General features: G+C 37.7%; 1 protein-coding gene across 1 annotated transcript in view; it reads right to left on the bottom strand.

The window, feature by feature from the left end:
- Positions 1-21571, bottom strand: part of MYO3A (myosin IIIA) — a 230374-nt gene that overhangs the window by 47548 nt on the left and 161255 nt on the right. The window contains exons 22-27 of the mRNA XM_078074084.1: positions 20639-20718; positions 20095-20172; positions 17099-17304; positions 8541-8652; positions 6022-6184; positions 4317-4440 (exon numbers count right to left, since the gene is read on the bottom strand). Of these exons, the coding sequence (XP_077930210.1) occupies positions 4317-4440; positions 6022-6184; positions 8541-8652; positions 17099-17304; positions 20095-20172; positions 20639-20718 (763 nt within the window). The remainder of the gene's footprint in view (positions 1-4316; positions 4441-6021; positions 6185-8540; positions 8653-17098; positions 17305-20094; positions 20173-20638; positions 20719-21571) is intronic.

Here is a 21571-nt window from a genome sequence, read left to right as displayed (position 1 = left end):
TTTCAATGAGTGCCTATACTAGTATTTTGAATACCCCCAGAGAATGCCTATACTAGTCAGAATACAATTAATGAGAAAAAGATAAGCAAACTCTATCACAAAGCTATAGTAATCAAAACAGTGTGGTATTGGCATTTAAAAAAAGATTGGTGGAACAGAATAGAGAGCCCAAAATAAACACACACATTTATGGTCGATTAATTTATGACAAAGGAGCTAAGAATATATACAATGGGGGTAGGATAGTCTATTCAATAAATGGTGTTGGGAAATTAGACAGCCACATGCAAAATAATGGAATTGAATTCCTATCTTAACACTACTACAAAAATCAACTCAGAATGGATTAAAGACTTGAACATAAGACCTGAAATCATAAAACTCCTAGAAGTAAATGTAGGTGGTAAGCTCCTTAACTTTGGTCTTGGTAATGGTTTTGTTTGTTTGTTTTTTGGGATTTGATACCAAAAGCAAAGGCAACAAAAGCAAAAATAAACAAGTGGGACTACATAAAATGAAAAAGCTTCTGTGCAGCAGAGGAAACCATCAATAAAATGAAAAGGCGACTAACTGAATTGGAGAAAATATTTGCAACTCATATATCTGATAAAGGGTTAATATCCAAAATATATAAAGAACTCGTACAACCCAATAGAAAAAAAACAACCTGATTTAAAAATGGGCAGAGGATCTGAGCAGACATTATTCAAAGAAGATATGAAAATGGCCAACAGGTACATGAAAAGGGGCTCAACATTACTAATCATCCAGGAAAACGCAAATCAAAACTACAATGAGATATCACCTCACATCTGTTAGAATGACTATTATCACAAAAGACAAAAGAAAACAAGTACTGGTGAACATGTGAAGAAAAGAGAATCCTTACGCAATGAGAATGTTGTGTGTTGGTGGGAATGTAAATTGGTGCCATTACGGAAAACAATATGGAGGTTCCTCAAAAAACTAAATAGCAATACCAGCAATCTGACTTCTGGTAGTATATCCAAAGGAAACAAAACAATTATCTCGAAGAGATTTCTGCACTTCCATGTTCATTGCAGTATTTCTTGCAATAGCCAAGAGATGGAAATAACCTAAGTGTCCATTAATGGATGAATGGATAAAGAAGGTATGGTATATATATACAATGGAGTATTATTCACCCACGACAAAGAAGGAAATCCTGCCATTCTTGATAACATGGATGAAATAAACCAGACAGAGGAAGAAAAATACTGCATAGTATCACTAATGTGTGGAATCTGAAAAAGAAAAGAAAAATCAAACTCACAGAAACAGAGAGGTGTGGTTGTAAAAGGGTTAGGTGGGGGAAATAGGGAGAGGTTGGTAAAAGGATATAAACTTCCAGCTATACGATGAGTAGGTCTGAGGATCCCGTGCTAAAACATGGGAGCAATCACTGTTTTGTAGAATTGAATTTTGCTAAGGGAGTACAACTTAAATGTTCTCACCAAAAATGCATGAAAAAGAACTATGTAAGGTGATGGATGTAGTAATGAATTAAATGGGGAAATCCTTTCACAATGTATACGTATATCAAATCATCATGATGCACACTTTAAATATCTTAGAATTTTATCTGTAAATCATTAATTTTCTATGTAAATACCTCAACGAAGCAGAAATTTTTAAAAAGATGAATCAGTTCTTGAGATCTAATGTACAGCATGGTGACTATTAATGATGCTGTATTATAGACTTGAAAGTTGCTAAGGGAGGTGTTCTTAAACGTTCTTACCACACACACAGTTGTAATTACTGAGGTGAGGGAAATGTTAGCTAACTTTACCGTGGTAATTATTTCACAATATATATGTGTATCAAATCATCATGTTGTACACCTTAAACTGACCCAATGTTATATGTCAATTCAGTCCCAATAAATTTGGAGGAAAAAAAAAAAAAGACAAGGGTCCTGGGATTGGGGCTGGAATGATCTTTATCTCTCTCTCTCTCTCTCTCTTTTTTTTTTTTTTACAAGGCATTTTATTCCTCAACGGGAAATCCATCTCCAGCCTGGGTTTCCAGCAGGAAATGACCCTTCTCACCAAAGTGACTTTAAAATGTGTCTCCCTTAAAAACTAAAGATGTAATGTATGGTGATTAACATAACATAATAAAATTTAAAAAAAAATGTGTCTCCCTTAACATCATGAATGATGGCACATGCTGACATCATGACATCTTGGTGCGATGCACCAAAAAGGACACAGCATCACTAATGTAGTACTCCCGCCAAAAACAGCTCACCTGAATCTAGTCAGGAGGCAGAAATCAGATAAGTCCATCCTGCATTTGCAAATTGGATGTTCTGCCAAGCATCTGACCTGGGACATTTTAAAAATGTGAAAGGCATAAAACACACACACACACATGAACATGCACGCGCACACACACACACACACACGCATTTACAAATACATACACCCACTCACACACATATACATACACACATACACACACTCCCTCTCTCTTGCTCTCTTGCTCTCTCTCACATACACACTCACACACAAAGGCTTGGGAATTTCCTTAAAGAAGTCTTTAAAAATGTGAAAACTGAATGTAATGTATTGTCTTTGGATGCTAGATTTTTTAAAGCAGCCATATAGAATATTAGGACAATTGGGGAACTTGAATATGGAATGTATATTAAATAACAGTATTATATCATCATTAAATTTCTTTTTTAAAAAATTTTTTTTATTTTACATTTTTTAAATTTTATTATGTTATGTTAATCACCATACATTACATCATTAGTTTTTGATGTAGTGTTCCATGATTCATTGTTTGCGTATAACACCCAGTGCTCCATGCAGAACGTGCCCTCTTTAATACCCATCACCAGGTTAACCCACCCCCCACCCCCCTCCCCTCTAGAACCCTCAGTTTGTTTCTCAGAGTCCATTTTCTCTCATGGTTCGTCTCCCCCTCTGATTTCTCCCCCTTCATTTTTCCCTTCCTACTATCTTCTTTTTTTTAACATATAATGTATTATTTGTTTCAGAGGTACAGGTCTGTGATTCAACAGTCTTATACAATTCACAGTGCTCACAATAGCACATACCCTCCCCAATGTCTATCACCCAGCCACCCCATCCTTCCCACCCCACACCACTCCAGCAACCCTCAGTTTGTTTCCTGAGATTAAGAATTCCTCATATCAGTGAGATCATATGATACATGTCTGTCTCTGATTGACTTATTTTTTTTTTAAAGATTTTATTTATTTATTTGAGAGAGAGAATGAGAGAGAGAGAGAGCACATGGGGGGGGGAGAGTCAGAGGGAGAAGCAGACTCCCCGCTGAGCAGGGAGCACGATGCAGGACTCGATCCTGGGACTCCAGGATCATGACCTGAGCCGAAGGCAGCTGCCCAACCAACTGAGCCACCCAGGCGCCCTCCCTGATTGACTTATTTTGCTCAGCATAATACCCTCCAGTTCCATCCACGTCGTTGCAAATGGCAAGATTTCATTCCTTTTGATGGCTGCATGATATGGAACGATCTTTATCTCTTACAAGGAGATACAACTTATTCATCTTTCCATCAATTCAAGTTTTATCAATGAGACAAAATCTACATACTTACATCCCTTCCCTTAATCCCTACCGAGATCCATGTCCCTACTGCACCCTTTGCATATTTTTATAGCAGAGTTAACTTGTGTTTCTTGAATCATGTATTTATTGGTTATATTTACTTTCCATGATTCTATGAGCAATTTTTAAGATCAGGGTTTTGTCTTATTTATCTATGTGTCCCTACAGCTTAGCATAAAACCTTCTGTATGAATGAATTCAGGAGGATCTGCTAATATGCACTTAGAAATATTATATGAAGGCTCAAGAGAAGAAAGGGCAAAGTGCCATGTTTTGAAGATTGGATTATAGTTTAGGAGTTAACGGCATATTGGTTATTAAGGCCATGGGAATGAATGAGAGCCCAGAGATGATGATATTTAGATGTGAAGGAGGATTTAAATATGGGGAGAAGAGGAGGAATTAGCAAAGGATACTTAGAATTAGGAGCCAAAATGTAAAGAGCAATCTGGCAGAAGCCTAGGAAGAAAAAAAAACTGTAGAAGGAAAGGGTGGTCATCAGCGTGAAATGCCAATGAACTCCCAAATAGGATAAAGAACACAAGAGTGGCCACTGGGTGTTCACTGACATTTAATGGATCAGTATTAGGAACCTGATTAGGTGCAAGAAAGACTGAACTTTATTTTGACTTTACAGATTTGAAGAAATGTATAATGTCAAAATGGTATAAGAATGAACATCATTATACCTTTTATTTTCAAAGTTTTTCTTGTAGTCAAATTCCTGATCATTGGTCTGAATGGTTGTTACTGCTGTGTTTTTCATGTTAACAATTTCTTTCCTTTGTTTCCTGACTAGATGTCCTCTTGCAGCTGAAACATATAAGGCCCGGAGTAGTGTTAATTAGAATAAAGAAAAAAAACATTACTTAAGTGAATAGAAACATTTTTTTTTGACCATCAGTGTCAAAGAGGAAAATTAAAGACTCCAAATAGAACATGTTCATTGAAAATATTGTTCATTAAAAAATATTGTTCATTAACAAGATTCTTCTACATGACAAGCTATAGCAAGAAAATAACTAAAGCGCCTTTTGTATTAAGGAGAGTCTGGGGATGAAACTGAAATGAAAGAGATTAGCTAAGCTGATGAAAAAGACAAAATGTATTCATTTGCTTAAAATCTGCTGATAATTACTTCAGCTATTTGTGAGAGAAAGCCCCTATTATCTAGGTGTATGTTTTGGACTTTTTGGCCAATTATCCTTGGAGCCAGATGTATTTCAGAATTCAGATTTAAACTTTTTATTTTATAAAGGTAGTTCAGAGCAAATAACATATATCCTATAACATTCCCCATGCCAGGGCAACATCCCATAATAAAAAACATGAATATTTCTCCAAAAAAACTATTTTTACTACAGGCGATGATAAAGGACTATAAATATTAGGTTGTGTTTCACTGCCAGATGAGTTACGATAAACCTTTTCTTCAGTGTTTCATAAATTTTGGAATTGTGGATAAAGAATTTGATCCCAAATTATAGGGATTTGCATTCTGATGTTTCAGTGAGAAGTTAAGGGCTTTAAAATCCCCAAAGAGATGAACCATTATGAATGGGCAGACCTGCGACTAGAACATGAATCTTTCAAATGTTAGTCAACTATTCTGCCCACCATGTCAGCATTCTTCAGAAGGCAGGCTGCAAATTCACACTGGATTATAAAATCGATTTAGTGGGCCAAATCTAGCAACTAAAAACGAAGTGGGATAAGCCAGAATAGAGAACATCAGAGTGCATTGCTTGTAGTATGAATGTGTATCAGGTTACAAAGTAAAATATAGTTTTTACTATGGAAGTCCAATCAACACATTTTGAAAGATACTGTATTAAACCATGCCAGGTTCTAAATTTAGTTTCTCACAGAAAAATGGAAAGTGAAATCTAAAGTCTATTGATACGTTTTAATAAAAATTATGAAGTATGATTATAAATATTATTTCCCTACAGCTAACAGAAAGAAATGGATGCCCTTTAACCAAAATGAGATTTAATCAAGTGGTCAAAAATTACGGCAAGTGTAACCTTTGGAATAAAGTAGGAAAAATGTTATTGTTCAATCGATTACAATAATATGACTCCTGCGATCTATAATTGATTCAATCACTTGCTGTATCTTGCACAATAGGTCAACTGTGTTTCACTGAAGCCTGACAGAAAATTGAAAAATTGAATTATTTTATTTAAAGCAAAACATTCAAATATTAAAAGTGTCCATCACTAAAACAATCTGATTTAGATTTGGTACAGAAAAAATATCAACGTGACAGAGTTTGGAATTAAACACAAAAGCTATGTAAGAATGGAGGTTTGTATATAAGATTAGATTTCATGTCCATCTTTAAATGTAACATTATGTTTTGTTACACTGTGAGACCACCTGAGTGATTACCTGACTGTATTATTATAGCGCTCTCTTTCCTTTTCTCCTGTATTTTTTGGTATCTTCTTGAATACAAGAATCCTCTGACACAGGCTTGAATCAAAATAAGCTTGTCAATGGCTTCCTTTCGCATTAAATTTAACTGTTCCACATGATAATATTTCAGGAACACCTGAATTAAAAGAATTAAAATAAAATACAAATAAAATGATGACACACAAATGTGAACACGTCATGCGCTACGCTTTGCAGAACAGACTATATTCTAAATATTTTTAGATTTTGGACATCACTATCTTTTGCTTCTTTGGCCTGGATTTTGCTATAACATTACGGATTTTTATTCTTGAAGGAAACCTCTGTTTGAGAAGGAATACCATTTAGCAATCATACTGTTATTTACAACAGATTTTGTGGAATGGGCCAATAAGCATGGAGGATGTTCAGCTCTTTTATCGAAGTTTTAGCATCATATACTCTGTTAAAAGCTAATTTTTATGTCTCTTAACAACTGTATCTCCCAAAGTTAAAGATCTTACAAATCTAGTTGTAAGATAGAGGACACTTACAGCTATAGTGATTCATCCATCAAACATTTATTGAGACCTGCTGTTATGTACTTATCTGCTGGGGATACAAAGGTGAATAAGGCAGGGACATTGCCCCTCGGGGGCTCCTAAGGGGAATAATGCAGAGAGATGGCTCCAGACGGAATTAACAACATTCTCACTAGACCCTGTGGCCAGCATGGAGAAAGGAGGGCTGGCTTCCAATCATTCTAGAATCAAAATGAATCGGGGAAATGCAGGAGCCTGAAGGCCTGGAGTGGTTCTCATTTAAGAGTTTTCCACCTCCCCCAGGAAATACGAAGATTTTGTTTTTCTTTTAATACATTTACTAATAAAGGTCACCTAAAAGAGAGTCTGTTGAATCTACTAAGAAAGTTACTTCAATTCAAATGTAACAACTGAGTCATAAGAACTGGAAACACTGAAAGTTAGTTCCATTACTTGAAAGCTTGGCACCAGAGGCAAACAGTTGAAGCATTACAGGTTTTGATTGAATTTAGTTTTAATTTCTATGGGATTCTACATGTTAATATATTTAGTCCATTCTACTGTTGACAATTCATTTAAAATTCAGTCTGTTTAAAAAGGTCATCTTTTTATTTATTTATTTATTTTGCACAGCATTAGAAATGTTTCTGTATTGAATACTTTTATCCATCTTAATGAGTTGGAAAAGGTGAAGTGGAAAAATACAAATAGCTTTAAAATGCTACTTAAACACCATGCAGAACTGGAACCACAAAGGGCCTTTTTACAAGTGAAAACTCCATTGGAAGTCAGGCATGTGTTTCAGACCATAAATCATGAGATTTCAGCCTGACGAAATTCATCTTTGTGATCATCTAAAAGAAAATGATGTAAATAAAATGCACATCTTTTTAGTGCTCAGCATCTCCCCTTACTCAATACTGAGGGAAATATGGATTACTGAATACATAGGGCACTCAGCCTAAGATAAATTTATTTTTTAAATCCTTTAAATTGTTACGGGAGTAACTTCTTATGTGAACATTGTGAAAATTCTCTCTGGCATGTTCCACCCGGAGACATAACTCATGTGGAAGTTTGTTTCCATCTCTGTAGGTCTGTGGTAGGGCTGACAGTGATTATTTTGAGTGGTCAATCTCTGGGTACTTCTTTTCTTTAGATTGGCTCTTTTCTCCATCCTCCCCCAGTGATTTGTTCAGTGTAACCCCGAGACCTGGTACCCTCTTTATTTCCTTACCCCCCATTTTGTCATGCTGGAGGATGTCTGAGAAGCCTACTACATCTTTTCTCCAAGCAGCCAGCTGTCTCACTTCCATATTCAAAATTTGTTATGATTTATTACTTCATTCTCTAAGGGACTAAATAAGCCAAGATCTCTCGGGTCTCAAGTCTAATACATAAACACACCGATCTCCAAATACATACAGCAAGTCTACTAACAGTGGTGAACAGTTTGCTCCAAATAAATTTCAAATTTACAACAGAAGCAGATTTGAGAATTAGGAAGAAAAAATTAGATCAATATGATCCAGTTGATTATGATTCTCTGCAGTATATATTCTGTATATTATATGATATTAATATATATTAATATATTCTGATTATTTACTGACTATATTTGGTGGTGATAAAGATAAAATATGTCAGTATGTTTTCAATACTATTTCCAATACTAAATTGGAATACTATTTCAATACTATATTCACTCTAAATTTCATCTTTTTTTTTGGATAAATCTTCAAGAGAAACTTTTCTTGAATTTCTTAAAAGAAACCTTTATGACAACAAAGTGTTTCATTTTGCTGAAGAAAACCTTTATAAATTTATCAACTTAATCCCCTATTTTAAGCTAGAGATTCTGTAACACGAAAAAGCCATAATATTTTCAAGCACTGTAAAATGTTAGAATTCTCAGTAAATCCAACACAACTGTTAATTGTTTTTTTCTTGAAAATTACATGAAAACATTACTTTTGTTTTTCCAAGAGCCCAGTTATCCAGACCAGCTTTTTCCAAAATGGCGGCACAGGTGTCAGGGCTCACTGGGGGCTCTTCGTCCCACTTGTAGCAGAGAACATGGTACCTTCAAGCGGGAAAAAGGGCTGGTTAGTATTTCACAAAGGTTCCACACCTCAGTAGCCTGGTGGACACTCGACAGCTCTGTGTAGGGCAGGAAGAGACTCCCAGACTTAATGCAGAGGACCCTGCAGGCATTCTCAGAACTCTAAAGTAGACTGACAAAAATCTGGACCGGTCTGTTTGTGTAAATTTGAGCACTGTCTTCTCAGTTTAGTGATTACTTTTCAACACTTACCACTGAAATCCCCCACAAAAACTCCATCACTAAAAAAAAAAAAAATTAGTTGAGTATTTTTTTAATAAGATTTTTTATTTATTTATTTGACAGAGAGAGAGAGAGAGCATGAGCACAAGCAGGGGGAGTGACAGGCAGAGGGAGAGGGAGAAACAGACCCCCATTGAGCAGAAAGCCTGATGAGGGGCTGGATCCCAGGACTCTGGGATCATGACCTGAGCCGAAAGCAGATGCTTAAATGACTGAGCCACCCAGGAATCCTAGTTGAGTATTTTTAAAAAAGCAACCTTTCTCTGGGTACTAAAAGCAGAAGGACTGCAGTGGGAAGAAGCAGAGGGAAAGATTTTATTCTTTTTTTCACCTTCATAAAAACGTTGGAAGCTGATCTTAAAATTGGATGAAGGAGTTAAATTCTCTGCAAACCTCCCACCACTGTATATATGCCTTCTATCACTATTTTTCCTTGAGTTACACTGTGTCTCTCCCTGGAGATTTTCTCTATTGGTTTAATACATGTAATGGAGGAGAGGAAGCAAGTAAGGGGTTAATGCAGGAGAGAACTGAAATAGGCCCTAAGTTTTTCAAGCTGACCAGGTGAATGAAAGGAAGAAAAACTGGTTTACCCTGGTCAACAATCTTGTGCAAAAAAGGCAGTCTTCTAGAGTTTTCAACACTCCCTTATTTTTAATTTCTTGGTGCAAGATTGACCTGCCAGTCCAGAGGAGACAAAGCATTGAGTTTTGGTAGGTTTTGAATTTCCAAACAGAGGCCATGGTGTGCAGAAGACTGGGGTAGGATGGTCCGGAGAACTGAGTTCTGATCTTGACTAATTACCTGTGTAAATTTAGACACATCAGGGAACCTCTTTAAGTACCAATTTCTTCATCTAAAAATGAGCCCGTATATAAAACCTCTAAGAACATATTCTAGCTCCACCAAGTGTCATCCTGTTAAATGTGCAGATGAACCAGTTTCTGTTAAGCTCTTTGGAGAATCCTGGCCTAGAATGGTCTAGAAAGATGTGATAATCATAGTTTTTGCTGCTTGTGCAAATAACCTCGGGAGGGGGGGCCCATTAGCGTGCCCTCATCCTTCAGGCCTGCCAACTTGAGGACTAAACTTGCTTGTGGACACCTTGTGACTGAGGAGCTACTCTGCCCTCTCATCCTCCCAACTATCTCCTGGTTTTTCTTCTTTCCAGAGCCAGCCAGGATCTCATCGTTCATCATATGAGCAGCCCTTAGTGAGCTCCCTCTTGTTCTATTTGTAGAGTTGCAGCTATCCTTTTCTTAGGTCTCTGGTTGAGTTCACAGGTGTTCAGAATGATTTGGTAGTTGTCTAGCTGAATTCCTGCGACCAGATGAAACTAAGGTCTCCTACTCTTCCGCCATCTTGGACTCCTTCTCTCCCTCTTGTTCTTTTGTTACATATGCTCTGCAAACTTGCAAACCTGAACCACCCGGTCATTGTTCCCTGCCCTCCTGTTGGGCTTTGGAAACCTGCCAGAGAAAATCACTGTTCATTCAAAGTGTGCTCCCCTGTGACCCCGCTGTTTCCTGAGTTAGCCTGGCCCACAAAGACACCCAGAATCCTGACTGGTGTCCACGACCACATTCCTCACTCAATCCTCACAACTATTTAATCTCTCCTGCCCTGTTCTCTCCTCTGCCCTCTGCACTGCTCTCAGCAGATAAGCTGGTCTGCTATTTTACCAGAAGTCACCAGATGCAAGTTCTACTGACCTCTTCCCCAGCTACAGATCCCTTCTTCAGAGGAGGAGATCTCCACCCTCCACCTGCCTGTGTTCTAGATGCCATCTCCTCCCCCTCTTCTCTTCCATGTATTTTCAATCCCTTTTCTCTCTTCTGGCTCCTTCCATTTAGAACAAAACAAACCCTCTCCATCTGTCTCACCTGAAATGATTCTCTGTCTCCCACTAGCTTTACAGATCAGTTGAAAGATTGCTTAAAATAACTGTCTCTATTTCTCCACTTCCCATTGCTCTGCAGCTCCTGGAATCTGATTTAGTCACATAGTAAGAGGGACTCTTATTTCATCACATAAGACGTTTTAGTGATGAAATCTAAAGGGATGTCTTCCATCCTAATCCTAAGTGTTCTTTCTGGAGCATTGGATATTGTTGACCCCTTTCTCTGGCTTGAGTGTCCCCACGATTGCATCCCACCTTGTTCCCTGGCTTCTCCTCCCTGTTGGTCTCCTGACATGCCTCATATTTAGACTTGATGCTCAAATGCTAGTGTTCTCAATGTCCCGTTTCTTTCTAAGCTCTCCCCACAGGTGTCTCATCTACATGCAGAGTTCCAACAATTCTACAGTGGATGAGTCCTGAATCTTCATCTTCTGCCCTCTTTACACGAACTCTAAACACATCACCTCTGACTGCCTGCTCCGCACCCCACCTGCTCATCCCACAGGCACTCCAAACTCAGCAAGTCATCACCTTCCCTCTCCTCTGCTAATTCTTACCCCCCTGTGAATGATATCAACCCCTTTTCAAAGGTGATAAAGCTAGAAATCTGTGTGTCATCCTACATTCTTCCCTAGTCTCCATTCAGTGTATCCAACAAGCTTAAAAACCGCTCCAAAATCCATTTCGTTCTATTCTTACTGTCATTGCCTTGACCTACTTGTCATCTCTTCTCATCCTGCCTTCCATTAATTGCCTTCCAACTGGTCATGTCCACCCTGCTCCCCTCTCCTAGCTCTGTCTGAATTGTCTTAATAAAATGAAAATCTGATCATGTTCTTTCCTGACTTGAAAGTCTCCAAGAACATCCCCAGTTCTAAGCCGTGATGGCAAAAACAGGTGCTTTCAAAGGCTGGGCACAAAACATATGTAATTTGGAGAGCAGAAGAAAGGTTGGAAATGCAAAGGTCACACCTGCCAAAAAGCAGTCATTTAAAAGGAGTTGACATATATGAAGATGGGCATGAAAGCTCCCTCCTCCTCCATATCCCTGCCTGCCTTTCCAACCTCACCTTGGCTAGTTTCCATGCACAGCTTGAGCTCTGGTTATAAAAGCTCTTTAAAATTATGCCAAGGGGCGCCTGGGTGGCTCAGTCGTTAAGCGTCTGCCTTCGGCTCAGGTCATGATCCCAGGGTCCTGGGATCGAGCCCCGCATCGGGCTCTCTGCTCCGCGGGAGGCCTGCTTCTCCCTCTCCCACTCCCCCTGCTTGTGTTCCCTCTCTCGCTGTGTCTTTCTCTGTCGAATAAATAAATAAAAAAATCTTTAAAATTATGCCAAAAGGCCATGATTGCTCATGCCTCCATGCCTTTGTATGTGTTAATCTCTCTGTCTGCACGTCCTTCATCCTCACGGCTTGTTCCTTTAAGGAAGACTCACTCTTTCAGTATCCTAGAAACTCTCCTTAATGTATCTTTAATGAATAGACTAAGTGGGTTAACTGACATTCTCCTTCCCTGGGTGGATGCACTGACTGGGGTCCACCACACACTTGGACCTCACGGGTGGTGGCTCTCACTCGGGTGCCTGTGTGCTTCCGCTCCTGCCTGGCGAGCTGTGTTTGCTGCCAAACCTGTTTACACCTGCACTTGAGGTGACAAGGTTCAAAAACATATTACGAAGGGCCACCTGGGTGACTCAGTCAGTGAAGTGTCTGGCTTCAGCTCAGGTCATGATCCTGGAGTCCCGGGATCGAGCCTGGCGTTGGGCTCCCTGCTCAGCAGGGAGTCTGCTTCTCCCTCTGCCCCTCACCCCGCTTTTGTGCTCTCTCTCAAATAAATAATAAAATCTTAAAAGAAAACCCATATTACATAAACTGATGGACTATGAGTGAAAAAAGCCAGAGAGTTGTTTCTACAAAATTGCATCAAATGCTTTCGTAAGACTTCGTAAAGAAGTGGTCTAAACCCTATGGAAATAAATGTGGATGAAGCTATTACAAAGGGTTGAGGAGAATCTTAAGAAGCAAGAAATATTCAGCCCTATGATTGTTTCACAAATGTCTTTAACTTCCTGCTTCATCTCAAGAAATATTAACTGGAAACCATAAATAAGGGATTATGGATAGCTTATGTAAGAAAGAGTCAATAAACTCTGATTAGTGGACTTTTATTCAAAGAAAAAAATTGAGCCTTATCAAAAGGTTGAAAAATGAATATATGTTCATGTTTCAAGTTAAAATATGATATTTATAGTACATACTTATATATTACTTTTATGATTCTTTGCTTTATCTGAATTTCTACTCTAAGAAGTCTTCCTTTTTCTTCCTCCCTTCCACTATCTCCATGTCATGCTCTCAGAGTGCCCTGTGCACACTTATATTAAAAATGTCCACTATTCTTTCATTCACTTGATAAATATTTATTGAGTAGCTACTATATGCTAGGGACCCTTCTAAGTGCTGGGGATGCAGCAGTGAATAGCAGATGAGCACCCTTGTCCCTGGAATTTATATTACATTGTATGATAATGTACATAATTAGTTTCCTGTTCCCATAACCAGTCTGTGAGTTTCTTAATGTCAGAGGCTCTTTTATTAATTTTTGGGTGAAAATTTGGGTTAATCTTTTTTTCAAGGACTAGAACACCATGGGTGCTCAATTAAATGTCTGCTGAAGGGACTAATGACCAGCCTCTGGGACTTGCTGGGTAAATAACCATCTAGGTAGACCAGTTGCTTTTATGGAGGAAAGCCCCCAGACCCTTGCTTTGTTGCATCCTTTGTTTTAAAGACTTGTTTTAAAACCAACATACTGGCTTTTTCTTTGTTTTTTTTTATGGGCTAGCTTCATGGTTTATGTTGTGGGATTCAAGACCACAGCACTGTAGGTACAAAGTAATTTTGGGAGCTTGGGGCTGAGGCAAGAATAATAATGAAAATAATTATAACTAAAATGTATTAATGACATTTGGTTCTATGAAATAAACTACATATACATTATTTCATTTAATGCTCATAACCACATATAGAGTAGATACTATTACCATCATCCCTATTTGCAGATGAGAAAGATCGAGGCTTGAAGCTTATAGCAGTTACTCAAAGTAACTTTGAACAAGGTCACACATTTCGATAGTGACAGAATTTTCTTTCTTTTTTTCTTTCTTGGATTTTTTCTTTCTTTTTTTTTTTTTTTCCAAATTTGGGTTTTCTGGATTTTTTCTTTCTTTCTTTTTTTTTTTCCCCCCACATTTGGGTTTTCTGACTTCAAAGCATATGTACTTACCTACTTCACTAAACTACTGCCTTCAGTGAGTTCGGCTTGAGTCAGAGCTCTGGTAGCCAAACCACTGTAGACAGGTGCCTAGTGGAAAAACGGAGCTCACTTCAGGGGCTTCTGAGTATAAGGGTTCATTTGAAAAAACTACAGTAAAAACCCTGGGCAAGGTAAGTTGAGGTTGTGTATCTTCCCTTAAGATTATTTCTTTGTCACAAAACGGAAGAGTTTATCTACAACAGAGTAGACAAAGAATCTGATGAATTTTGCATCATACACGGAGGGTAAGTCAAAGGCTAAGGCAGGACAGAGGAGAATGATTTAGTCCTATTTACACCTCCACAGGGCCTTTGCAAATTGTTCTGTCTCCTGAGAGTCTTTGCCAATTTAGATGACAGCTTTCAAATTAGTGATGGAGAAAAGGTTTAGCCTTTTATTTCTGGAACTTCCTGTATTCAGAACAGCTATTCTCGTGTTCTTTGTATACTTAGTATTTTTCCCCTTCCTCATTTATCATGTAGTAATTTGGTATTCTATATAGCATGGGACTTTGAAATACATTCACGAATTTATTCTCACTTCTGTCCTTCCAAATAGGCAAATTTCAACTACAATATCATCAAGAAAATAGGTTTAGTTCTCCTTACTGTCCATGTTGTAAAACCATGGATAACTGAAAGTATAAGTTTAATATGGCATTCAAGGCTCTGTCTACATAATTTTAACCTGATCAGTCTTTCCATCTCATCCCATCTTATCTTCTGTCAATTTCTGTCACTTCACTAACACCCACTGTGCTAATCCGGACAAATCAAAGTCCCTCTAGCTTTTGACACGCCAAACAGTATGTTGAGAAGACCTTTCCTGTCTTTTCCACAAACTGTACCTACTATCAGATTCTAGTTTAAACCTTCTTTCCTGATTCTCTTATCAGCCCTCCTGGAGATAATCTTTCTCTTCTCTGATCTCTTGCACTGTGTATATTATTCCCTAGGATCTTGGTATTTATTATTCTGCACTGCTTATTAACTTTCCATGTCTATGACTCTGGTAATTTTAAATGGATTGTTAATTCTTGAGGCTCAGCCAGTTTTAAAATGTGCTGTCCTCTGCAATGCTTAGCACTCTCCCGGCGTGGAGCACAACATGAGGCTTGAACTCATAATCCTGAGATCAAGACCTGAGCCAAGATCAAGAGTCAGACACTTAACCAACTGAGCCACCCAGGCACCCCAGCTCAGTACCTTGTACCTAAAGAAAAGGTCACTGAAATTCCATAGTAATTAGAGTAATATTATATTAATTTTTAGGCAAGTTAAAGATCAACTTCTAAAAAGCAAAAAACATGAAAATCGGTCACATTATGATTTTAATTTGAAATTTGAAACTTCTTGATATCAAGTATTTTTAGGTTCTCTGCGTTCATGTACAGAATGGAGAATTTACTGATAGCCAATAAGAAATTCCAGTATTTTTCATTTCTTAGTTTTGGATACAAAATGGGGTCTGCTTTGGGAGAAGGGAAGTCAGTGATTGGATGCTGGCTCTAATTCTGAACCCTACAGCCTGAGGTTTTAAAGTCTATCTTAAACTACCATAGAGGATTTGCCAATCATGGAAGTCACCATATTTGTGTAACTCTGCTCTCCATCATGAAGAACTGGTAGGGTTTTCTTCATTTCAAGGTGCTCGAAACGAATACTTTTCTTGTCTTTTTTTCTCAATTATAAATCAGAATGACGTATTTATTTACTAGCTTTTAAAAGTTATTTCTTAAAAAACAAGCTAGCAGTAATTACTTACTAAATACCTGAATGCTTTCAAACCTGTTTTTTTTAAATACCTTTCTTTTCTTTGCCAGGTGCCAAAGGGGAAAAAAGGCAAGAACTTACCATAGATACCTGAATATATGAAAGTCTGCAAAAATAATTAGAATTTTCATTTTATTTAGTAAGGGTCTTGGTTACCCCAAGTGAAAGAATGCTTGACACTAGACAAGATGATGTTTTGTTTTGTTTTGTTGGGGGGGGTTAGAAACTTTGTGTTGTTCTTAATCCTAATTTGCACACTCTGAAAAAGGCCAGAGAATGTTATTTATAGGGAATTTCTCAAATGCTAGCTTTCACCTGAAAATTGTAATACTTTGGAAGATTGAAGCTTCAAGATCCACAGCTAATAGTAATCATAGAATTGATAAATATCAGAAACATGGTGTTTAAAATATTAAATATATAAGGTACTAAACCTCTGTATCAACACAAATGTATTACTTTATAAAATATATTTACTATATAGCTCAATTCATTTTACATTAATTTCAAATATTAAAAAGGACTTCTTATACCTAATTGAGTCTTTCTGTTTTCTAAATACTGTTACTGAGATAATGTCTCATTTGATCCTTATCACAATTCCACCAGGCAGTCATGACAGATTCATTAAATGAGGGGAAAATGAGGTTCAGTATAGGTCAGAGTTTCTCGATCTCAGCATGGTTAACATTTTAGGCTGGATAATTATTCGCTGTGGGGGGGCTTTTCTGTGCATTGTAAGATGCTTAGCAGCACTCTTGGACTCCATGAGCTAGATGCCAACAGCAACCCCCATCCCATCACCTGTGACAACCAAAAATGTCTCCAGACATTAACAAACGTTCTTGGAGGGGCAAAAATTCCCCCTGTTGAGAATCACTGGTACAGCCCAAGGGTCACACAGCATGAGCACTGGGTTGAGAACCCAGACCCTCTAAGTGCTCAGTACAGAAACTGAGGCCTTTCAGTCATCCTGCTCATGACCGGTATCCTATGCAACCACATCGGATCTCCCAGCTGACAACAAAAACTTCCAGCCCCAGTTACCTTCTCTTTCAATGCAAAATCATTTGCAAAAACAAAATGCCTCCGTTCTAGAACAGCTGAGTAATTTTCTTTCCTATTTTGTTTCCTGTAATTCTTCTGATGAATTTCTCTATAAACTGTACTTGGAACCTTGAAAAGAAATCCACATACCGCTTTATGAAGTTGGAGAAAAGTATCCTATGAGAGTATCCCAGCCTTCGAATTCTTGCTGTTTCCAGAATTCCAGTGTAGCGAAGCTGTAGGAGAACTTTCTCTTTGTCATATTTTCTTGCCTGACGTTCGTTATTTGGTTTGATGCAACGGACAAAGTGAGGTTGGCCCACCACCATTTTGGATAACAAATCCATCAGGGAATACTATAATACGCAAAAAAAAAATAAATTTCTCAGCGTAGCATACAGAAACTTAGGGGCTTGCAAGTCTTTCTTTTTATTATAAGAGAAAAACCTCTGAAAACTGGATTTTACAAATGTTCACATCAATTCACAGTCAATGGAGGAAAGTCTGTATTAATGAAAATTTTATTTATAGCATATTTTTAAAAATACAGATTTACTCATAAAAACGTAGGGGCAATAATTCGGAACTTAGCTATTAAAAGGTTGCCTGTACATTCTTAAGGCAACTTTAATTAATAGATGAAATTACTTTTCAAATAATTTGTTTGTAAGTAATTATACCCCTTCATGGAAGCTTGCTGATATATAATATTTAGGCATACGACTTAACTTCTTGCTTATACTATTAATTTCCTTGTCCAATTCTTTCTTTATAGAAAGTATGAAAGTAAACACTTCAAGGCCTGTCAGGATCATCTCCTGGGTTAAAATAAGAAATGAGAAGTTAAAGCAGTTTACTATATAGGATGTAGGAGTTACGAAAATAAGCAAATTCATTTAAGTACTCTAATCTGCTCTAGCTTGATAATTTTCTTATTTATTTTAGAATTTTCAAAGTCACATAGATAGGAAAACTGTGTGTTCAGCAACAGCTTATTAAAACGGTAGCCAATTACAGGACAACTAAGTATAACAGAATAATCACAGCTCACCTAAAAGTGGAACTCAGAAAATGAGCATGTTAAAGACCAGCGCTGCAATTTATTGGCAAGGTAACGAATGTATGAACATAGTCAGCTGATGTTGGTTGGATTTCTTTTAGTGTTGGGAGGAACATAGAAGCCTATGGTTACAAAGCCAGAGCAAGCCAAATACAGAATTACGCAAGTGACAAAGCCTTGGATTTGCTCGGCTTCTTCTTGGGCACCGAAACTCAGATGTGATCCTCACACAGCTGGGCTTGCCACTTTGGAGCCCCCTTTTCATGACGTTTATCTGTGAGCCGTCATTCCTTTGGTAGTCCTGCAAGCACCTGCTGGGTGCGGGAGGTACGGAAGGGATACACTTGCCGTTGGCATTCAGAGAAAGAGCCTGCTGCAACTTCGGCACTGGTTTGTCTTAGGAACCAAGGCATGGTGTTCCACTACGTTCATTCTCCGCAGAATGAAAAATAACTTTAAAAAAATACATTATATACTCTATGGAATTATCTTCTATCACTTTTCACTTCAGCCAGAGGAGGACAATGATTTTATGAACTAGTGTTTTAAACATACACACAGTGTTGGATGTCACCAACAGTGGACTGATGTTGGTCTTGGATAGCTCACTTAAAAAAGGAAGATAATCTGTCTGTAAATACGCTTGGTAATTTAGCTCTGCCGTGGTCTTGAGGAAAGGTGAATGTACCAGCAGCAAATGTGAGATAGTAAGCATATAAACGTACTACCGTGCTACTCAAAGATGATTAAGCACACACTGTCTGCTATGAGCTTACGACTTGAAAAAATATTTAATAAAACTACCCAGCTATTTTTAAAAGAATTTCATGATTCTGTTAGAAAACTGGATTTACTCACTGAACACTTACTTATAGTAAATTTAGCCTAATTTCCTCCCCTTCTCCCGCCTTAAATTATACTATTAATAATTTTCAATTTTTAGTTAGTATTTTCTCCATTTTCATTGGCTGGTTAATATGATTTATTATTTTTTTTATTTTTTAATTGTTTTTAAAGATCTTATTTATTTGAGAGAGAGCGAGCGAGTGACAGCATGAGTGGTGGGGAGAGGAGAGGGAGAAGGAGAAGCAGACTCCCTGCCAAGCAGGGAGCCCGATGCGGGGCTTGATCCCAGGACCCCAAGATCATGACCTGACCGAAGGCAGAGACTTAACCGACTGAGCCACCCAGGCACCCCAATATGATTTTATCAGAAGAGATAAATAAGAACTAACACCAATAACGAGGACAGGGGTATCTAGAGTTCTTCAGAGCACAGAGGAAGTAAAGTACTTCTTATCTTCCTTTTCTCCCATATTGTCCAGGGAAGACAGGTAAGAAAGGTCACCTTGACCCTATGCTAAGGACACAGTGGCTGACTTTCTTGGCATGTTACTATGTTTTCCTGGTATTCCTTCTCCTTGCCCCATGCTTATACCAGTTCTTTTTCTTTTGAGGTTTTCATCTTGTCTATGTGCAGGGAGATATGGAATGGACCTGGATGCTCAGCCTTGTCCCATTTGCCCACCCCAAGATCATTTAGGAGTGGGATGGAGAAGTGATAGGTAGTTATCATAGCACTGAATTAAAAACTCTGTCAGGTTTTGTTCTAGTGCAAATGCGTTTGGTTCTTTGGACAAATTTAACCAAGGTATAAACTTCCATTAAGATTGACTTAGTATGCAATAATTTTATAGATAAAATATCATAGCAAACCATCCATAGGTTTTTGACAGTACTCTCTAGTATATTCTGTATCTAATAAATAGTAAATGGAATACAATGAGAATTATCTTTTGCTAATAGTACTCTGATATTTATTACTAGCTTTTGATTTGTAACTCTTTTAAAATAAATAACATTCCTGGGGCACCTGGGTGGCTCAGTCAGTTAAGCCTCTGACTCTTGATTTTGGGTCAGGTCGTGATCTTACGGGTCATGAATTCAAGCCCCTATCAGGCTTTGCACTGGGCGTGAAGCCTGCTTAGTGTTCTCTTTCTTCATCTCGCTCTGCCCCTCCCCCTATTTGAAAATCAATCAATCAATAACATTCCTAAGTACAACACACCATAATTTAATATCTTACTCTAAAATATGATGCAACTGTTTGTGTCTTCATGTTGGTTGTCTCTATGGTATGACCTGTGGCTTCTCCACTTTGATCCTACAAAGACCAAGAAAGACAGTGATGCTTCAGTATCCACTGTACTTTATGATCTACAAGAAGCGCATGGAATTTCCTTCAGGTTATCATGGTCTATGCATTCAAATACATAAAATAACAAAAGGTTAATATTTTTACTAGGGTAATTGTTTTGTCAGCCTCATTGGAATTTTAATTGGTCTTGCAGGGAATGTGAATGTCTCAGACCTTAGCTAATATATTTTTAGGTGGTCTTAGTGCAACATTAAAATGAGCTATAAAGGAAGAGTTAAGAAGGTATCACAAATTCATGATTATTTCAGTGGCTAGCAGTAATACGAACATAACATAGCTGTTTAAGCAGAAAAGAAAGATCAAAGGGAGAAAACCTAAAGTAAAATGCTGTTTACTTTTAGGAGCACATAAACACTGTTGTTGTAAAGGTTAGATTTTTACACTCACTGTCATGCAAAATGCATTTTCTTACCTTTGTCAAGTTGATTGATTTTTCTGAATTCCTCATTTGATAATTTATTATATTTCTAGTTTTAGAATGTGGCAGATTACCTATAGGAATGTGGATGAAATTAATATACATTTTAGAGTCTTCAATCACTAGAAGACTTTCCTCATTTACTTAAGTATTAAAATAAACATTGTTGATGCCACAATATTCATCCTTGGTTAAGTATTTATGAGAAATTTAAGGATAAAATATTACATAAAAATTTACGACAAATTTTAAGTTCAGAAAAAAAACCCAGCTTTGAGATTAGAAAAAATACAGGTAAGTGTTGGATTTCCTTTAACTGCTACAAGATATGGTGTGATTCTGATAAAGGGAACAATTTGCTTCGTGTGTGTGTGTGTGTGTTAAATGGCATCTGAGATTTTTTTTTAATGCAAAGGTAAGCTTTACAATGGGCCTTAAAAATCATACAGATTATTAATTCATGTGAAATGGTTATAAGAAAATCAAGAATGGTTGAGAGTAATGGATATGTTCAATCTAACATTCAGAAATAGTGCCTGTTACTAGGGCTACTTAAATGTGCACAACCTGAGGCTGTGAAAATATTCTGGTGTAGTGAAAAGTTATGGCCCCAGAAGCCAGGAAGACCTGGATTTGGATACCAGCTGTGGTACTTAAATCGTGTTGCCCGCGGATCATTTACTTAGTCTCTGAGTTGCATTTTGAAACCACATAATGGGGATAGTGCTGTCTGCCTCACAGAATTTTGATGACATGTGACAGTATGTCTGGTACATGGTGGGCATCCAGAAATGTTAGTTCATTTTCTCTCCTGTCCCACCTCTCACCAAGCAAAATAACCAACCAACCCACAATCCAAGAGTTCATCATCCCAACAGTAATGTTCAAATATATCTCCAGAATTCAGTATCACTTGAGAAAGATTAC

This window comes from Halichoerus grypus, chromosome 6, assembly GCF_964656455.1.
Source record: "Halichoerus grypus chromosome 6, mHalGry1.hap1.1, whole genome shotgun sequence".
Classification (NCBI taxonomy): Eukaryota; Metazoa; Chordata; class Mammalia; order Carnivora; family Phocidae; genus Halichoerus; species Halichoerus grypus.
This window is presented reverse-complemented; position numbering and strand designations above follow the sequence as displayed.